This window comes from Paralichthys olivaceus, chromosome 8 (genome assembly GCF_024713975.1).
Source record: "Paralichthys olivaceus isolate ysfri-2021 chromosome 8, ASM2471397v2, whole genome shotgun sequence".
NCBI lineage: Eukaryota > Metazoa > Chordata > Actinopteri > Pleuronectiformes > Paralichthyidae > Paralichthys > Paralichthys olivaceus.
In genome coordinates this window covers 19,455,951-19,472,661 of record NC_091100.1, presented here as the reverse complement: position 1 = coordinate 19,472,661, position 16,711 = coordinate 19,455,951, and the positions used below count along the sequence as shown (strand labels likewise).

Sequence of the window (16,711 nt, the reverse complement as noted above, 5' to 3'; positions counted from 1 at the left end):
GATCCAGGTTTTTGGAACAGTTGGATCACGATGAACTCTTTACATTTACAGCAGGACACATTCTGAAGCATAATGTCCTGATTTTCTTTTCTGTGTTTCTGCACTAATCACATCCAGTGCAGCAGTTTAGTTGCTCTCTTTTCAGAAAGAAATACAAAGGTGACATCTGGTGGTCATGAGAGAAATTACACTCAAAACACCACTTCGCATACCCCTATTACCTATACCTCTACCCATACCTATACCCATACCTCCCATGAAAAAAAAATCATCCTTGTCTTTCAGTTACCTTAATTGGACTATGCAAGGTACACTGACTAAGGTACATCTACGATCAAACTAAAACAATATTAAAATGAATCTTGTAATACACACTTGTGATTGAAAATACAGATCTTTCTTTGTTCTCTGATTTTTATTCATTGTTTTGGTGTCATAATAATCAGAGCGAGCATCTGCCAAGGCAAGATATTCACCAGCTGCAACCCCACTGTAAGATACAATCAAAAGAAATGAGAGATAACGCTCTGACAATTCCCCCTGAAGTTACATGAATTAACTCTTGTATGTCCTTTTTCAAGCAGATATGTTATAGGGTTGTTAATGATTACGGGTCGAATGGTAAAAAAAAAGTAAGGTCAGTTTCAGAGGTTTCACTGAATGTCTTCCACTTGGGTGTCGACGGAGGAGGACACCACCTTTCCATCAACAATCTCCTCCACAATGGTCTTCACTCTCCTCTCGATGTGGGGTTTATGCTCTGTGGAGGTGGGGGACAAACACAAACAGACACATGATGACAACATGTTACCACGTCTCAGAAAGTGTGTTGGAAAGCAGGTTTGGACTCCACTTACCCTCCACCGTCTTGCTGATGATCACAGTCCTATGGGGGAAAGTGAATGTTACATTTAAAACATGTTTCATTGCTCCAACTCGTCAGCCTACAAAAAACACTTAATCTCTCACTTTTTCTCGTACTGCTCTCCCTCCAGCAGCCTCCTGTACTCGGCGATCTCCAGCTCCAGCCTCATCTTGATGTCCAGCAGCAGGTTGTGCTCCGATTGCTGCTGCTCTATGGAGTCTCTCATCCGTTGCAGCTCCTCCTCCAGATAGTTAATGGTCACCTGCAGCTGGCTGAGCTGAATGCTGTATCGACTGTTCACCTCCTCCACATTCTGCTGCATGCACTGAAACTGCAGGGAGATAATGGAAGACTGTCAGCTCCATCAGAAAAAAGAACAGAGGCGGAAATCTTGGTTTCATGTTTCTAGTGTATGTGAATGACACTCTGTCATTTTGTCCAACCTCTGTCAAGGCGCTTTGCCGAGATATTTCCAAACTCTGGAAGGTCCTCTTCAGCTCTGCCAGCTGTGTGTAGTATGTCTTCACTTCTGTGGAGGTCGTAGTGATGACCACACTGATACCAGCCATCTTAAACACACACACACACAATAAATACCTTGAAAGTTTTCACCATACTCTCATGGACATTTTCAGGCCCTCCCATCTCACCTTTTCTTCGTACCACTTCTCAACGTCTTGCTTGCTCTTCAACACCACAGTCTCATAGTACTCCCTCATTTCCTCCAGGGCCTTCATCAGATCCATTGAGCCTGAACTGTCCACCTCCACGTTCACATTACCACTCTGCTGGGTCCTCAGCAGACGCATCTCCTGCAGCGTGGAGAAGAACATGCATTTATCACTTCTCTGTCCTCCTGCCCTAAAAGTCATGTCTGTAACCACCACCTGATGGCGCCCTTGCACCTGCAACCCCAACCCACAAGACATTACTGAGCAGGTAAATCCCTCTGAATCCACTGAAGGGTTCTCACCTCCAGGTGGTTGCTCTTGGTATAGGCCAGCTCCTCTGTCATACCCTCTATCTGCATCTCCAGGTCGCTGATGTTCAGAGTCACGCTGTCTCTGATCCCTCTGTAACGTAACAAGTCGGACTCCAACACCATGCGCATGTTCAGCTCCGTCTCGTACCTGCAGAGAGATGTTGGGTGGATGTGCAGTGAGTGGACTGTTGAAGTTGTACCACACATAACAAAACTGATCTGGCCCACATGCCACACATCGCACATCTGGCCCACATTCCGAATGGTATGATGGCAGGACCATAAGTAAGCCACCTCAATGCCACACGTGAACCATATTTTCTATTTGAGCCATAGTCACCATTTACCACACAGGCCACTTCAGGTTCACCTCCAGATAACACTTTGCCCAAAGCACTACACATGATCACATTTGTTTTGGGATATTTGGGCCATATTTGTTCATTTAGACAATGGCCACTTTAGGCTCACATTCATTTCGTCATGGCCACAAAAAGGCCAGATGAGCCACATCATTGGCTGAAGTGGCCCACGTCTGTATGCAAACTGTAAAACCTACTTCATTTTAAAGTCGTCAGCAGCCAGCTGAGCGTTGTCAAGCTGCAGGATGACACTATTATTCTCCAAGCGCCTCCTTACGATCTGAAAGGAGGGGAAATGAAGTGAAGTCATTATTTGCTCGGTATCATCACAGAGTTCACACACAGTTGCTGATCACGCAGTGTTTAGAACATGAGCGAGAGGCGTGCACTCATCCCAACGTGTCGTGGTGCTCGGTGTGAGACGTGCCTGCGCGTTGAGGTCAGTGATGGTGGCGAAGTATCCGGTCAGGTCTCTGGACACGTAGGTTCTCTTCTCATAGAACTCCCTGATCTGCAGCTCCAGCTTCCTGTTGGCCGCCTCCAGGGAGCGCACCTGCACACACAACCAGAACCTGTCAAATGACTCTCTCTCTCAATTGTGCTCAGAATTTGACATGCTATGTATCATTATCAATGATCAGTCATTTACTTGGCATACTATCTAACTTAGTGAAGTAAGTACAGCTACAGATTATTATATAATGATTTATATTTGACATGATACGATGGGTTTTTCATGTCAGTATCACTATATAACTGAGAAGGAACAAATAAGTGTCAAACAAAGTAAATATTACTCAGAAGTGTAAGTAAAGCTGTGTGTGTGTGTGTGTGTGTGTGTGTGTGTGTGTGTGTGTGTGTGTGTGTGTGTGTGTGTGTGTGTGTGTGTGTGTGTGTGTGTGTGTGTGTGTGTGTGTCATCCTCATCATCCTCATTACCTTATCCAGGTAGATGGCCAGTCGGTCGTTGAGGTTCTGCATGGTCCCCTTCTCATTGCTGATGACTGAAGTCTCGCTGTACGGGGTCATTGACCCGGAGCCGAAGGAGAACTCAGACTGGGAGATGCGGGTCCCGTAACCCCCCGCTCCCCCATACATGCTGGGTGCGCGGTTCAGGATGGACCCACCGGTGGAGATGCGAGTCTGTCCTCCGCGGAGGATCTGCATCCCTCCGCTGTGGCCCAGGGCGCTGGAGCTGGAGATGCTGCGGGAGCTGTAGCTGCTTTGGCCGATGCGGACTGAAGACATGGTGAGAGGTGGATGGTGCAGGTGGAGGCTGCTGGAGAACTGGCAGACTGGTGGAGTTGCTCGGTGCAGACTGCTGGGGCATTTTATAGGAATGGTAATGCGTCAGGTCACAGGCCACAACTATGTGGGGTATGCAGATAATATTTTCAAAAGGAAAAACAGATAAATAGGTGTGAACACAAGCTTTACTGATGCTCTGTAGATGACAAGTGGAATATCTAGTTGAGCAGCCTCAGGGCTGGACAGATGGATATCTAGGTAGGCAAGAGGATGATTGTTTTTTCCTCAAATGTCAATTATAATTTAGACAGCTGCAGCAAGGTGAGCTGAAAAATACTTAACCATTTCATGCACTACCTGGAAGAACTCCTCTAAAGTGGCTTTAGAAGAAATAACAATTCATTCGTTGAATCATTCAGTCAGTCATTCAGTCAGTCATTCAGTCAGTCGGTCAGTCAGTCAGTCATTCATTCATTCATTCAGTCAGTCAGTCATTCAGTCAGTCATTCAGTCAGTCAGTCAGTCAGTCAGTCAGTCATTCAGTCAGTCAGTCAGTCAGTCATTCAGTCAGTCAGTCAGCCAACCTATATTTCATTTCCACCAAAAACAAGAGGAAAAGTCAAATTCTTGGGAATAAATTCAGTTCATCATATTTAATTTCAAGTAAATGAATCAATCGAAACTAATGAATCAACTCAAACATGCAGCTGAGCTGTGGGTGGTTCTGTGTGTTATTCCATGTTGTAGGTGCAGGATGAGAAGAACTAAATCTGGCAAGCTCAGTTTTAGCAGTTTTAGCAATAGGAATTCAAGTTTATGTGTGTACAGTGCCACATCACAACATATATTGTCTCAATGCTCTTTATAGCATTAGTTGGAGACAAAATGATAGAGAAACCCAACAGTTCCCACAACAAGCTAAAAAAAATGTCCCCTGTGAAAAAACCTTGAGCAGAACAAGACTCAATCATCATCTTCATCATTAGTTTATTTTCACTGTAAATTCCACTCGTCTCAGCTCAGTCTGCACAAAAACAGTCAATATCAGGACAATGTTACATATCAACTGAAGAGGTGACCTGAGGAAACCAACATGCGTTCCTCAGCACTGTCACACCTTTTCAATGGAATGGTTATCTAACTTGTGGTCCGAGTAAAACATCCTGATGTGATTGACACAATAATCTTTAAAGAACATCTCAGGGACACACCCATCATGGAAAGTGATAACACATTGCATGAAAACCATTTTGTGGCTGTGGTTCTTACCTATATCCATATTTAAGCCTATGAGTAATACTTATTATTACTACTATTATTATTATTATTATCATATTATTATTATCAGTAGTCATATAATCATTATTAGTGTTATTGTTATTATTATTATATAGTGAAAATGAACTCGACTGCAGTTGCAACAGTTGCATCTTGTGATACATGCATTTAGAAACTGCATGTATCACAAGGGAGGTTTTAGTTATTTTTGTTTGTCAGGTTTTTTTAACAGATGGAAAGACATGTATTTACATTCAAAGCCGACTTAACACAAACACACTGTAAATCAGTCAACAGATGAGAGAAAAGCAAATGCAGAGGACAGCGTTGGCGACCATTGTTGTATGACTGCACTGGTTCTTTTTATATGACGTGCAATGTAAGGTAACACAAGCTATGCAATAGTTGCGTTTTTATGTAATTGAATTTAACACTGACCTGATGTAGGTGTATTTCTATCAGTTTCTTCAGTGTCAGTGCTGGTGTGTTAAGTTTTCTTTTTGCGGATCATGAGTTGAGTAAGAAGTTTTGTGGGATTGACATAAACTGCTGTGTTGAGCTGCATATCACTTGAGAGGACATTTTAAAATGTGAACCAGCACATTTTATTTTTAACTACATCTTTAACATTAATATAATTGATTACATTGTTATTAATTGGTGTGTAAATAATAATAAATCTGATACAACCATGTTCACACCACAAGACTTTTTTCCCTAATTTTGTTACTGTAAACCAAAAAGCTTTTTTTGCCTTTGAGCCGGTGTCAGCCAGAGTCCGGAAGCAAAATGTCATGGGGTTCAGCCTCGTGCACACATTATCTAACACCTTGAAGGAATTTCTTCACAATTTGGCACGCATATGTTATCAGAATTAGTATTATTATTTGAACCGATTAGATTTGGTGGTCAAAGGTCTGGGAGTCTAGAAAAAAATGGCAGAGTCATACAAACACAGGATGGTTATTCTAGTTCCTGTAAAATCTTTTCAAAGTGTAAAACTGAAAGACACAGAGATGTAAACAGCTTGAGCAGCAGAGACAATGGTTATACTGACAAAGTCACACGAACATCAATTAATTCTCAGGTCACTCATAACCACACCAGCTGTACAAGTCCTGCCACTTCTTATTAAAGCATTATTTTGGTAGGCACACAGCCACAAGTGAAGATCTGAAAACAGACAAAAAGCAGTGATGGACATCTGCTGCAGCCTGATAATCTGGGCGTGTGAGCATTAGTCTGACTTTGTTGTGGCGTCTGGTGACATTTATCAGATTTCACTAATGGGTGTGTGTCTCGTCTAGTGACTGAATTCCTGCTGCAGTTCATGTGTAACCTTGCATGATCATATCCGCAGGCTTTAATTCTCTGCAGGGCAGCTCACATTTACTCACCTTACACCTTCAGTGCTTCCTCTACATTGTGTTGGCATCGCTCCTATTTTTTATCTGTTTTTAATGATAAATCAATCATCCATTGTTGCAGAGTAACTCCAGCTAACAAACAATGCTTTTCACTGAGAGGGTTAGAAAATACTGGGCTGGAGAGGTGTGTTCGTGTTGTTTCTGCTTTACAGAAGTCTCACATCACAGTTTGTCGGGGGATACAGGACACACAATGGATGGGACACTTGTAAGAAATCTATACAGTCTGCAAAAGATGTGAACAATTTTGTGTTGTGCTTCACTGAAGGGTACAACGTGACACTGAAGTCGACTTCACTCAGTGGATTGTGCACATTGACTGTTTCTCAAGTGAGATTTATCTTCATCCTGTTCTATTTTCTCAAAATGAATTATGAACTAGAATTACCATCCTATGGTTGTATGCCTCTGGTAACCAGTGCAGCTTTAATCAATGTTTTTCTTCTTTCCAGACTCATATGGTCACTGCGACCTTTGACCTTTTATAATTACTGAACTATAATCAGAAAATCTTTGACTCCAAGTGAAAACTGGTCAAACTTTGAAATAATAAGGCAGACTTGAGGTATCATGATGAAGAGCTCAACTTACTGCTTAGAAAAAAATGTCTCAGTCAAATTGTAAAGGTCAATTTATTACAAATGTCACTGTGGATAATATCCATGTTGCCACATCCATATTATTATGCATAATTGCCATCAGGCCGTGCACTAGAGGAGTATCTAGTGTATGTTCTTCCACTAATAAAGACAATTCTGCCGTTTTGCACCACTTCAAACTTTTGTTATATTACTGAGTAAGCAACAATTGAGGATGAACTTTGGAAAATATTAACCTTTGGTTTTCTTTAATGCTCAAACACACGGTATGAGGGAACTTATAGATTTGATTTGGCAACGTAAACGAATAACCACCAAAACCATTCATTTTCCCTTTTTACCTGTTCTCATCCAAAGGTTGCAGCTAAATCCCGAATGGAGAAAGGAAATACTTTGACAAGGAAGAGACAAAAAACATGCATGACAAAACTAGAAATTCTGTGCATACATCACAGTGACCATGACCTTTGACCTCAGAGTTGTAGTCAGGTCATCCTTAAATCCCACTTTTGTACCAAATCTGAAGATATTCCCTCAAGGTGATCTTGAGATATCGTGTTCACACAATATGGCAGGCCCGAAAACACGATACCTCTGGCCCCTGGCTGTCACCGATGCAGAGGCATAAAATTGTATATTTACAGCCTGAAGAAAATGACTAGAGGAAATGGGAAAGAATGAATTGACTCTTGTTCCAATATGTGTGAACTGTTATTAACAACGGATGCTTATAGAGTGGAGATATCTGATCATCAAAAGCCATTTGATGACAGAAAAGCCAGTTTCCCGCCTCACACACGCTCACAGTGAGGAAGTCAGCTGCTGCATAGTTACACCAGATACTTAGTATTGGTTGAAAAAGGCTCTAAAGTTGTATTGGATTTCTAGTGTAAATACATTGACCTGTTTTATTGCTATTGCAGAGCAAAAAGGGCCTTTCCAGGTGAGTGAAAAGAACAATAATGGGTTCACAGATGTAGTGGTCCGTTGTTTCCTTTACGCACATCCTCCCAGTGCATCCGTCTCCCAATCAATCAGTGAACACTGTTATCACTCTGGGATTTTAGGGCCACATCACTCACACTCAAAGGTTTCGGTATAAAAGGTTGAGATCAGCTCAGAATCCCCAGATCTGCACCAGAAGCTTCACATCTCTTGGACGTAGTTGTGAACATACTCATCTCATCTCCACAGGTACAGTGTTGTTCTCATTTAAAATAGTTATTACAAATTAAAAAACGTATTAATTCTACAAGAAATCTGTTTATTCTATGCCCAGACATGTCAGGGAAAGTTATGCTGTTGTTTGCACTGCTGGTGGCTCTGCTGGTGTGCGGTGCGGCCTCCTCACCTGCAGCCCCTGCGGCTGGACGGGCTGAGACGACCAGCACACTCCAGCAGCTCCTGGCGAAGAGGGAGAGAGCGAGGGACTCGGCTCACAGACGGGAGGCGGCGCCTCAGACTCGCTCTGCACGGATGGAGAGACGGGCACACCTGTCTGAGGATGAACGGGAGATTATGACCAAGCAAATAATGCAAGCAATTTCAGGTATGCTGTGGGCTGTCAAAGTTATTTTCTGTGCGGTTGTGGTTTTCCTCTTAGTGAGATGCATGAGCTTGAGGACGATGGTCTGATATGTGAACTGAATCGGTGTGTGTGGTTCACGTAGGACTGGTTTGTTCACAGAGGTGATGAACTCTGAGTGCATGCTGGATCGGGACTACCAGGGCTGGGTGGACTTTGGACGCCGGGACGCAGAGTGAGACGCCACGATGAGGACCTCAGAGCTCACCCTGCTTTGTGTCCAGATTTTATATTTAAATGTTTTACTGTCCCTGCAACTTTACAAATAAACTATTTGGCAGAATGATTGCAGTGTTTATCTGTTGATTCCAGAGGAAACACAGAGGCATGTAGAACTGTACTTGATGAAAATGCAACGTTTTATTCACAGGTGGTTCAGTTTACACACACGTGATGCTAACAACAGAGACTATACAGCAGAGAAACAGTGGTTTGGTTGATGAACACAAATTATTACAACCTGTGTTTGATTTATTCCCTTTTTCATCCACCGTATCCTATGCCTTTTACCTGCAGGAGATTGAAGAACCATGCTGTTTAAATTCATATTAATAACTTTATTCTACTGGTATTTCTGTTAGAGAAGATTTCCCTGAACACCACGGAGAATTCACTTCAAATGCCCCACAGGATTTTTGATTTCATTTACATCCCAGCAGTTTCAAAAGTTCCTGATGACATTAAAATACAGCAGCTTTGTACATGCAGGATTTTTCAGTCAGTACAATCAATCAATACTCGTATTGCTTCTAAAACTCCCATTGGCTGTTTTTGTTGCCGCATTGGCAGACCTGATTTGTTTTTCATTTTTATTATTTGCTGAGGTTCGGCTCAAGATACATTTTAAGTCATGAGTCAAGATTTTGATGCGCACGGTCCGCAGCCATGACGACATGTGCTGTGTGAAAGCAGGTGATGAACTGCAGGGCAGAAGTCAGCATGATCGACATTTAGTTCAGTCAGCGTCATCGCAGTCCTTCTTGATTCATTTGATGCTATTTGACAATGCTATATACAACATGCTTTTTTTCAGTGTAGCAGCTAATGAACAGGAAGACCAAAGTGTAATTTAGTGCATTTGAAAGGTCTTCAGTGACAGAATTGCTTTGATTTGTGGTTTGAACTAATCACAATAAAAAGACGTGCAATGAATTATCAACTGTCCCGTTGTTACTTATACTTACAACTTGACTTTTTTCACTTCAGAAACAAACAAAGAAAGATGGTGAGTTGTTTTTTTAAAACTGGTGGCAGGAAACTGTAAAATGACATTCAGAAAACACAATATAAAAAGTTCTTTTTTTATGATGTTTCCTTTTTTTTGTGTAAAAAGAAATGTGTCAGTCAGACGGACTGATCAGGTGATTGTCCTGAGATGAAGATGTTTTACACACACACGCACACGCACACACACGTTTATCTACTGTACATGACTTCATACAAAAGAACAGTGCTATACACAACGGACAACTCAAAGTATGGCTCCTGCGCATTCTGCGTCTTTTGTTTTTTCTAGACACCAGTGCAATGTCACATGGCTCCACGCAAAGTCACTGCGGTGAATGAAAGAGGAGTGAGGGGAGAAGGTCAAACGTTTGGAGGATGCCTCGCTGCTTCTCTCTCCTTGTTACTGCGGCCCATAATCCCCCAGGCTGCCACCCTGTGCAGCCCCAGGCTCTGAAGCTTCCCCATGAGGTTCAAGCTGAAAATATTCCTTCCTGCTTCCCTGTCCGATGACGAGACTCCACCCTTGTCGTTTGCTGTGAATGGAGGTTTTGTATTGTAGCTGCTGTGCAGGAGGTGGTGGGGATAAAGAGCGGCTGAGATGCCGCGCTCTTGCAGCACCTGCAGGAGTCCCGGTGATGAGGTGCTTATGTTTGTAGTGGTGGCGATGGTGGTGCTCCTGCCTCGTTTGCCAAAGTGCTGCTGGTGGGCTGGAGATGAAGTGTTCACATGCTCAGAGCTCCGACAAGGTGGCAGGCCGAAAGAGTGAAGGCTGCACAGAGAAATAAAAAGATTAAACAACAAACGTAACTTAAATTACAAAACAGAACACAATACAAAACAGAATGATGTGTGCAGTTAGTTCAGCTTTTGTTAGTTACTCACTGCTGTGAAATGAATAAACGTGATGTTAGTGTGGTTGCTAGGATAAAATACAAGTATGTAAAAAATACAAGTACAAATACAAGTAAGAGCAGATGAGACTGTACAGCTGTTTTCAGACATGAACTCCAGAGAATGTCCGCACAATTGGGTCCAGGCTTTCTCCGGAGTTCTCCTTTCACATATGACCAACGCAGCAGGAGATTCTCCACCTGTTGCGTTCACAACACAAGAATCTCAGCAGTGTTTCAGTGAGGGCTGGTGCAGTAGGCAGAGGCAGGAGGTTACATTAATTCCTCTGTGAAAATCAGGTCTTTTTGTTTAGAACACATCGACACCAGCGTCTGCTCTTATCACCAAACGCTCTTTTGACATCTTCCACTGTCGTCTACATGTATGGCACCACTTTTTCATTCTGAGATACTTGTATTCTTTTTCCTTTTTGCATCTGTCGTGTGTTAGAAACGTCATAAACACACTCACTCGCGGTGAATGCTCCAGAGTATCTCCAGCTGTATTGAGCTCATGTGGCTCTGAACATCCTCTGGAGTTTCTTCTGCCAGCAGCCTGGCAAAAACTCCAGAGAATGTCTGGGGCCTCTCAGACATTTGCATTCTCACATACAGCACCTCCAGATGATGTAAGGAAATTATCCAGAGTTAAGTGCATGTCGAAAAGCAGCTAGTGTTAGTAAGAACTAAGGGTGTATATTTCACAAAGGCACTGAACATGTTTTTTTCATGAATTAGCGAGGAACATGTAAATTAGGTCATAGAAAATGTAAGTATTGGAATTTCAGACTATTTACAAAGTCTTCCCTCGTGAGAATGTAGGCCAAACACCTTCTTCAAATATTAACCAAGACGCTATTTAGTCAGACAAACAGGGTACAGTGCGTCCATGGTTGACATCCAAGACATTTATCGAGCATTCATCATGCATCTGCCCCCAACTCTTACTTTTCCCCGAATGCTCCTTCTAGAGTTGGAGAAAGAGCCGCGACAGACGTTTTCTGCCACTGTGAGGGGTAAAGTACAGAGGAAGGTGAAGAGATTAATAAAGCAGCAGGATGGAAAAGATGAAATCTGGAACATCTGTTTTGAAACAAAGTTGTGGATTAATGATCATCACATCAGTACAAAATCTAATTCAAGCTCAAATGTAGCTTCATTATCCAGGATGGAAATTCACCAGGTCAGAGCTGTGAAAAATAAAGACAACACAACAATGGTGAAAAGAAAAAAATCAGTGTGTATTCTTACCTAGTAGAGAAGGAGGAGATGAGGAGGGAGGGTTGGAGGACTTGGCAGGTGGTAATGGTATGTGTGGGAGAGGTCTGAGGGAGGTTAGGACCAGGTGGAGAGACTGTGCGATCATGGAGGGAGAGAGGCGTGTTAAACTACACATGAAGATAAAGCAGACTAAGATGAGAAACTACCTAGGTTAAATAAGGATGGAAACTACATGAAGGCTATCTTGAAAAACTAGCAGCTACTTCAAGCAGAAATCAGGGTTTTCATTGAATATACATGACAGAGGTGGAGGAACTGTCTGAATGTAACGTGTGTAGTCAGTGTGTTTACATGTGTCGTACCCATGCTGTGCGCTCCAGAGAGCTGCGACAGGTCGGGTTCATCCTCCTCCAGGTCATTCAGGCTGTAGACGTGCTGTATGTCCACCTCGAGCTCCCTGAAGTCTTTAGTCAGGACACCGGGACGTGGATGCAGGATGCCGTCCAGGTTTGGTTTGGCCAGCTGCTGCCACTGATGTAGAGTCACAGAGCCTGAGGGACAGTCACAAGGAACAGAGTGTTGTCATACAAAGCAGGCACATCACAACTAAATGAGATTTAGTAGTTTCACAAATGAGTCTAATAAAAGTGAATCTTGCTGTAACAAGTTGAGAGAGATGAGTGAGGCAAGATGGTGTGTGATCCCCCAAGAAGGAAGGAAGATGTGAACCAAAGTCAAAAACTATGATGACTGTTACTTTTGCAGGTAAGTGCAATGAAAACTGAATTTTGGTGTATTATGTTACTCCGAAGTTAAAAGGTATGTTGTGGGTTATTTTTGTTAGCAATAAAAGTTCATTTTCAGTGTTTCTCAGCAAAATGCATTAAACATTTCTTCCTCATAAAACATTTGCAAAGGTTGTGAAGAATTTGAAATGAGCTACCAGGGGTTGTTTCAATTTATGTATAAAAATACATTTCATCAACTCAAATCTTATTGACTGTTGCCACATCATATGCTAACACTTTTTAATTTAGTAATTCAACTTTTGGCTTGCTTCCCTTTAGGTGTTTCATTTCTTTATTTCTAAAGAACTTTAAACAATTATCATTTTTAAACTTTAGACACTGAATAATGTCTCTCAAACATCTGTGCTTGTCTAGTTCGGATTTCAACACATTGTCTCCACTGTGGCTCTGTGGAAGCCCCCCAGCGACCCTCAAAGGATAAATGGCATAGATGATGGATGGATGGTTTACCTTCCAGAGGTTTGACGATCTGCAGGCGGTCTGGCAGGTAAGACCTGGATCCTCCCGAGGAGCCACAGGAGTGCCGCGAGCTGCCATTGGAGTAGTTGGTGCCTGTCGATGTTGCCGGGCTGGACGCCAGACTGTTTGGTGTCAGAAAGCCACTGGATCCCTCGCCGTCCTCGCAGTTTGCTTCCAAGGCACGGAGTTTACGCTCACGCTCCACTTCAAAGAAAGGCCGCTCAGAGGAGTGGCTCTGTTGGCGGGCCGACAGACTGCACAAAGCAGCTTCAAGGTCCTGGCCCCCTGGGGTGCCCGGCTGACCCAGACGCTTCGGCCCAACAACACTACCAAGAGGAAAAATAACAATGTTTCACTGCTACAACCTTACAGAACATTTTAGTGCTAATTATTATACGTCATTCTGCAAATCCAACCTGTTCGCGCGCGCGCGCACACACACACACACACACACACACGCACGCACACACCTGTTGTCCTCTTTCTGAGCATGAGTGGAGCTTGGCTTCTCCTCCAGGGTAAAGCTGGCATTATCAGAGCCATAGTAGCTCGTTCGGGGGGTGCTGGTGTAACTGGAGGGAGCTGACACCGGGCTGGAGCCTGGGAGTGCCGGAGAGTGGCACAGAGACCGCAGCTTCCCGACCTTGTTGACCACCTTCACTGTTTCAAACACACGCCACGGGTGGTTCCTACCAGGAAAAGCAGAGAATAAGTGATCATTGAATCACACTTTAGTATTCATGCATAATACATGAGTACATGGACTTAATTAACTGCCCATCACAGGTAGTATTTCTAAGTGTTTATACAATTATACAGATACTCAGCTACTAAATATAACTTCAGGGAACATTGTCATGATCTCAAAGTAAATTGATTTGGCACATTCAGACACATTCACTGCCTGATCAACCTCAGTGTGAAGTTTCGGTTTTTGAGTTCTGCTCTGCAAACTAAATTACTTTCACTGAAATATTAGAAAGGCTGTACTGCTTTCTTCTCAATATTCCTGCAAGACATTGTCAAACTATGTCATGTGAACATACGGGGGATTTTACACTTTTAAACAGATTGAGTGGGGTTTCACTAGATCAAAAACAAACATGAAAAAGATCATTTTAGAGATTTTAGAGATATAAATGAAATTCTGAAGGGCTGTGTCTTTGTTTAAGTCATCCAAAAGGTCAGAGGGTAAAACTACAGGCACTTTTTTATAACCCGTGATGACTTACCTATAGAAAAAAATATCTTGGTGCTGAGCTTGGTCACATTTACCTCCAACAGGTGAGAACACACACACAAAATGAGGGACTCACTTGTATTCTGACGGAGCTGGGGTGTCCAGGCCTTTACGGAAGGTGCCTTCTATCTCAGCTGCCAGTGAGTCCATTGGCAGGACAGAGGCCAGTGCAGTGTAGCGCTGCACCGTGCTGTTTGGCAGGCTCTTGTTCCGCAGGTTTTTTATGTCCTCTCTGGCTTCGTAGAGCATGTCCCCACACTCTGAGTACTTGTCCTGCAGGTCCTTGAGCTACAGACAGGGGGAGATAAAATAATATATTGTAGAACTCACAACATACACACACAAGTATGCAGAGAAGGTGGTGGTCTATATCCTGACACCTATTCAGCCATTCAGACAGAATGTTGTTAAAGTATTTAACATTAAGTGTCTTGCCTCTGATTTAAGTTTTATCTGACTCTCTCGGGAGGCACTCAGCTGCTGGTTCAGCCCCTCGTTCTCAACGGTGAGCTGGAAGGACAGAGGGAATAAAGTTAGAGGGGTTTTACTGTGATTTGATATTCATTCATTGGTTGGTACTTAAAGGTTCAGTGTGTAAGATTTAGGTGAAAGGACTTTTTGGCAGAAATTGAATATATAATAATCCTCGTGATGTTTTCACTGTTGTGTTTCATGTAAATCGTACGAATTGTTCTTTTACCATAGAATGGGCCTTTATATTTAAAAACTTTATATTTACATGGAGGGGGGGTCCTCTCTGTGGAGGCCGCCATGTTTTTTACTGTCGTCCAAACTGGACAAACCAAAACCTTTTGAGTTTTCATGACAACTGAAGTTCACCGCAGGTTCTCTCTCATGTTTGGAAGGGGAGGGTGAGATGAGGAATATTCAGTTGCAACATGAAACTTCACCACTAGATGTCGCTAAATTCTACACACTGAACCTTTAAAGAACATGTAAAACTTTTGAAAGGAATGACACTTATTACAGTCAAAGCCAACTTTATTTACTTTATTTTATTTACTATATAGACAGTGGCTGCTCTTTGAGGAGTATGTATGTATGTGTGTGAGTGAGTGTGTGTCCCTCACCCCTTTGCAGCGGGCTTGCAGGTCCACAATCTGAGCGAGCAGTGAGCTGATCTCCTCCTGCTGTCTGAGAGTGTCCTCTACTTTCCGTGCCAGCTCCTCTGAGAGATCAACCACCTGCTTATTGACAGATGCTGAAACAAAGATATGTTAAAGATAAATGCCCCTGTACCTTAATTACAGTTACATTATTTCCAGCTGTTGAATCTACACTGTAACACTTACAGAGCTCTTCCACACACACCATCATCAGCTCCTGTTCTTGCTCCTCGTAGTTGGTCGTCTCTGTAGTGAGCTCATTAGCCTGCAACGTTTTTAAACTGTTTTTAAAACTCTTTGGACTGTATCGTATTATATTACACATCATTTCAAAGCAAAACATCTATGTCATGTGTAAGTTACATTCACCATCAACTGATTCAGCTCTAAGATGTTATAAAACAAAGGGTGTTACCTCCCCAAATATTGACTTGACAACTAACATCAAGTGTTCAAGGACCAGGGTATTATGTAGGGTTACAAACAAAGCTACATTATACTGACCATGAAGAGTTAGGGTATAATAATAATGAGCAACTTTCCTTTCATTTTATTCCATGTGGAAACTCTGTCATGTTAAATACCTCTAATCTTAGTTTCCGGTTATCCTCTTCTAAAACTTTCAGCTTCTGCTGCAGGAAGTCGAAGTGGACAAAGTTGGTAAGAGAACTGCACGATTCATTCCTTTTAATCCTGCAACAAAAAACAAAAAGTATGTCTTTATTGAACAACTCACCTTTTCATTCTTTAAAAAAATATATCCATAGGAAGCATGCATGACCTTAAATTAGAGTGTATATATATACACAAATACTCAGCTCCTATATCAACCAATATTCAAATTATTTCATACTGATTTACAAATAAAGTCTAATGGCTGTGTATAAAGATCATGTTGTGGTTGTAAAACAGAAACAATCAATGATTAAGCTGAAATCTGAAAATCAGTTATTGAACAAAAAAGCTTTGACTGAGTAGATATAATGAGAAGAAATGAAAAGAGGAACAACAGTGGATAGTGGTGATGATTAACTGCTGATGGGAAGGAGTTTAGTAGAGAGCTTAGCAGGAAACTTTGAGAGGATCAGTGGAGATGTTCTAACGTTCTAATGTGTTTGCTTGCACACAGACTCAGTGTACTGAGCAGCAGGGTAAGGGCCCAGTCACAAATTCAATACAGGTCAAAGTTCACTGAAGTTGAAATCCATGCGACACCACCCTGCAATTTGCTTTTCCACAGAAAAATGTTATTTCCCTTTGCTTGCACTGATTGAAAGTGAATGGGATGCGAAGGTTCGCCACTCAAATATTTGCATGTGTGACTTAAAGCACCATTTCAGTGTGATGGTGAAAAAACACTGCTCACTTCAGAGAGCAAAGGGTCTTCACTATC

The 16,711-nt window shown here is 42.4% G+C and overlaps 3 protein-coding genes across 8 annotated transcripts in view; 1 reads left to right on the top strand and 2 right to left on the bottom strand.

Annotated features, from left to right (window-relative positions):
- Nucleotides 1-396: 396 nt before the first annotated feature.
- LOC109627493 (keratin, type I cytoskeletal 19-like) lies at nt 397-3,521 on the bottom strand. The gene is made up of 9 exons (XM_020084023.2): nt 3,148-3,521; nt 2,637-2,762; nt 2,407-2,489; nt 1,839-1,995; nt 1,516-1,677; nt 1,309-1,434; nt 970-1,196; nt 858-886; nt 397-760 (listed from the first exon to the last, which is right to left on the bottom strand). Exons 1-9 carry the CDS (start codon nt 3,454-3,456, stop codon nt 654-656), a joined length of 1,326 nt encoding a protein of 441 aa, XP_019939582.2. The 5' UTR covers nt 3,457-3,521; the 3' UTR covers nt 397-653.
- A 4,381-nt stretch (nt 3,522-7,902) lies between these two features.
- On the top strand, nt 7,903-8,630 carry LOC109627503 (gastrin/cholecystokinin-like peptide). Its single transcript, XM_069529767.1, has 2 exons — nt 7,903-8,309; nt 8,448-8,630. Exons 1-2 carry the CDS (start codon nt 8,042-8,044, stop codon nt 8,522-8,524), a joined length of 345 nt encoding a protein of 114 aa, XP_069385868.1. The 5' UTR covers nt 7,903-8,041; the 3' UTR covers nt 8,525-8,630.
- Nucleotides 8,631-8,686: 56 nt separating this feature from the next.
- hap1 (huntingtin associated protein 1) overlaps nt 8,687-16,711 on the bottom strand; it is a 28,004-nt gene continuing 19,979 nt past the window's right edge. For 3 of the 6 annotated variants that reach the window (XM_069529761.1, XM_069529762.1, XM_020084411.2), the window contains 10 exons: nt 15,903-16,011; nt 15,505-15,583; nt 15,283-15,413; nt 14,627-14,701; nt 14,268-14,479; nt 13,422-13,640; nt 12,943-13,277; nt 12,046-12,234; nt 11,714-11,816; nt 8,687-10,341 (listed from right to left, as the gene is read on the bottom strand). In XM_069529761.1, coding sequence (XP_069385862.1) covers nt 9,933-10,341; nt 11,714-11,816; nt 12,046-12,234; nt 12,943-13,277; nt 13,422-13,640; nt 14,268-14,479; nt 14,627-14,701; nt 15,283-15,413; nt 15,505-15,583; nt 15,903-16,011 — 1,861 coding nt within the window. In that variant the 3' untranslated portion in view covers nt 8,687-9,932. Of the gene's footprint in view, nt 10,342-11,410; nt 11,470-11,713; nt 11,817-12,045; nt 12,235-12,942; nt 13,278-13,421; nt 13,641-14,267; nt 14,480-14,626; nt 14,702-15,282; nt 15,414-15,504; nt 15,584-15,902; nt 16,012-16,711 lie in introns of all 6 variants that reach the window. The other 3 variants (XM_069529763.1, XM_069529764.1, XM_069529765.1) reach the window with 3 other exon arrangements.

Bases quoted from the DNA above. Each gene is read 5' to 3' on its own strand.
- LOC109627493 (XM_020084023.2), bottom strand. From the start codon at position 3,456: ATGTCTTCAGTCCGCATCGGCCAAAGCAGCTACAGCTCCCGCAGCATC. The intron at 1,678-1,838 runs GTGAGAACCCTT...TCCACGCTGCAG, and splicing joins CCAAGAGCAACCACCTGGAG to GAGATGCGTCTGCTGAGGAC. The intron at 1,435-1,515 runs GTGAGATGGGAG...TGTGTGTTTAAG, and splicing joins AGAAGTGGTACGAAGAAAAG to ATGGCTGGTATCAGTGTGGT.
- LOC109627503 (XM_069529767.1), top strand. From the start codon at position 8,042: ATGTCAGGGAAAGTTATGCTGTTGTTTGCACTGCTGGTGGCTCTGCTG. The intron at 8,310-8,447 runs GTATGCTGTGGG...GTTTGTTCACAG, and splicing joins AATAATGCAAGCAATTTCAG to AGGTGATGAACTCTGAGTGC.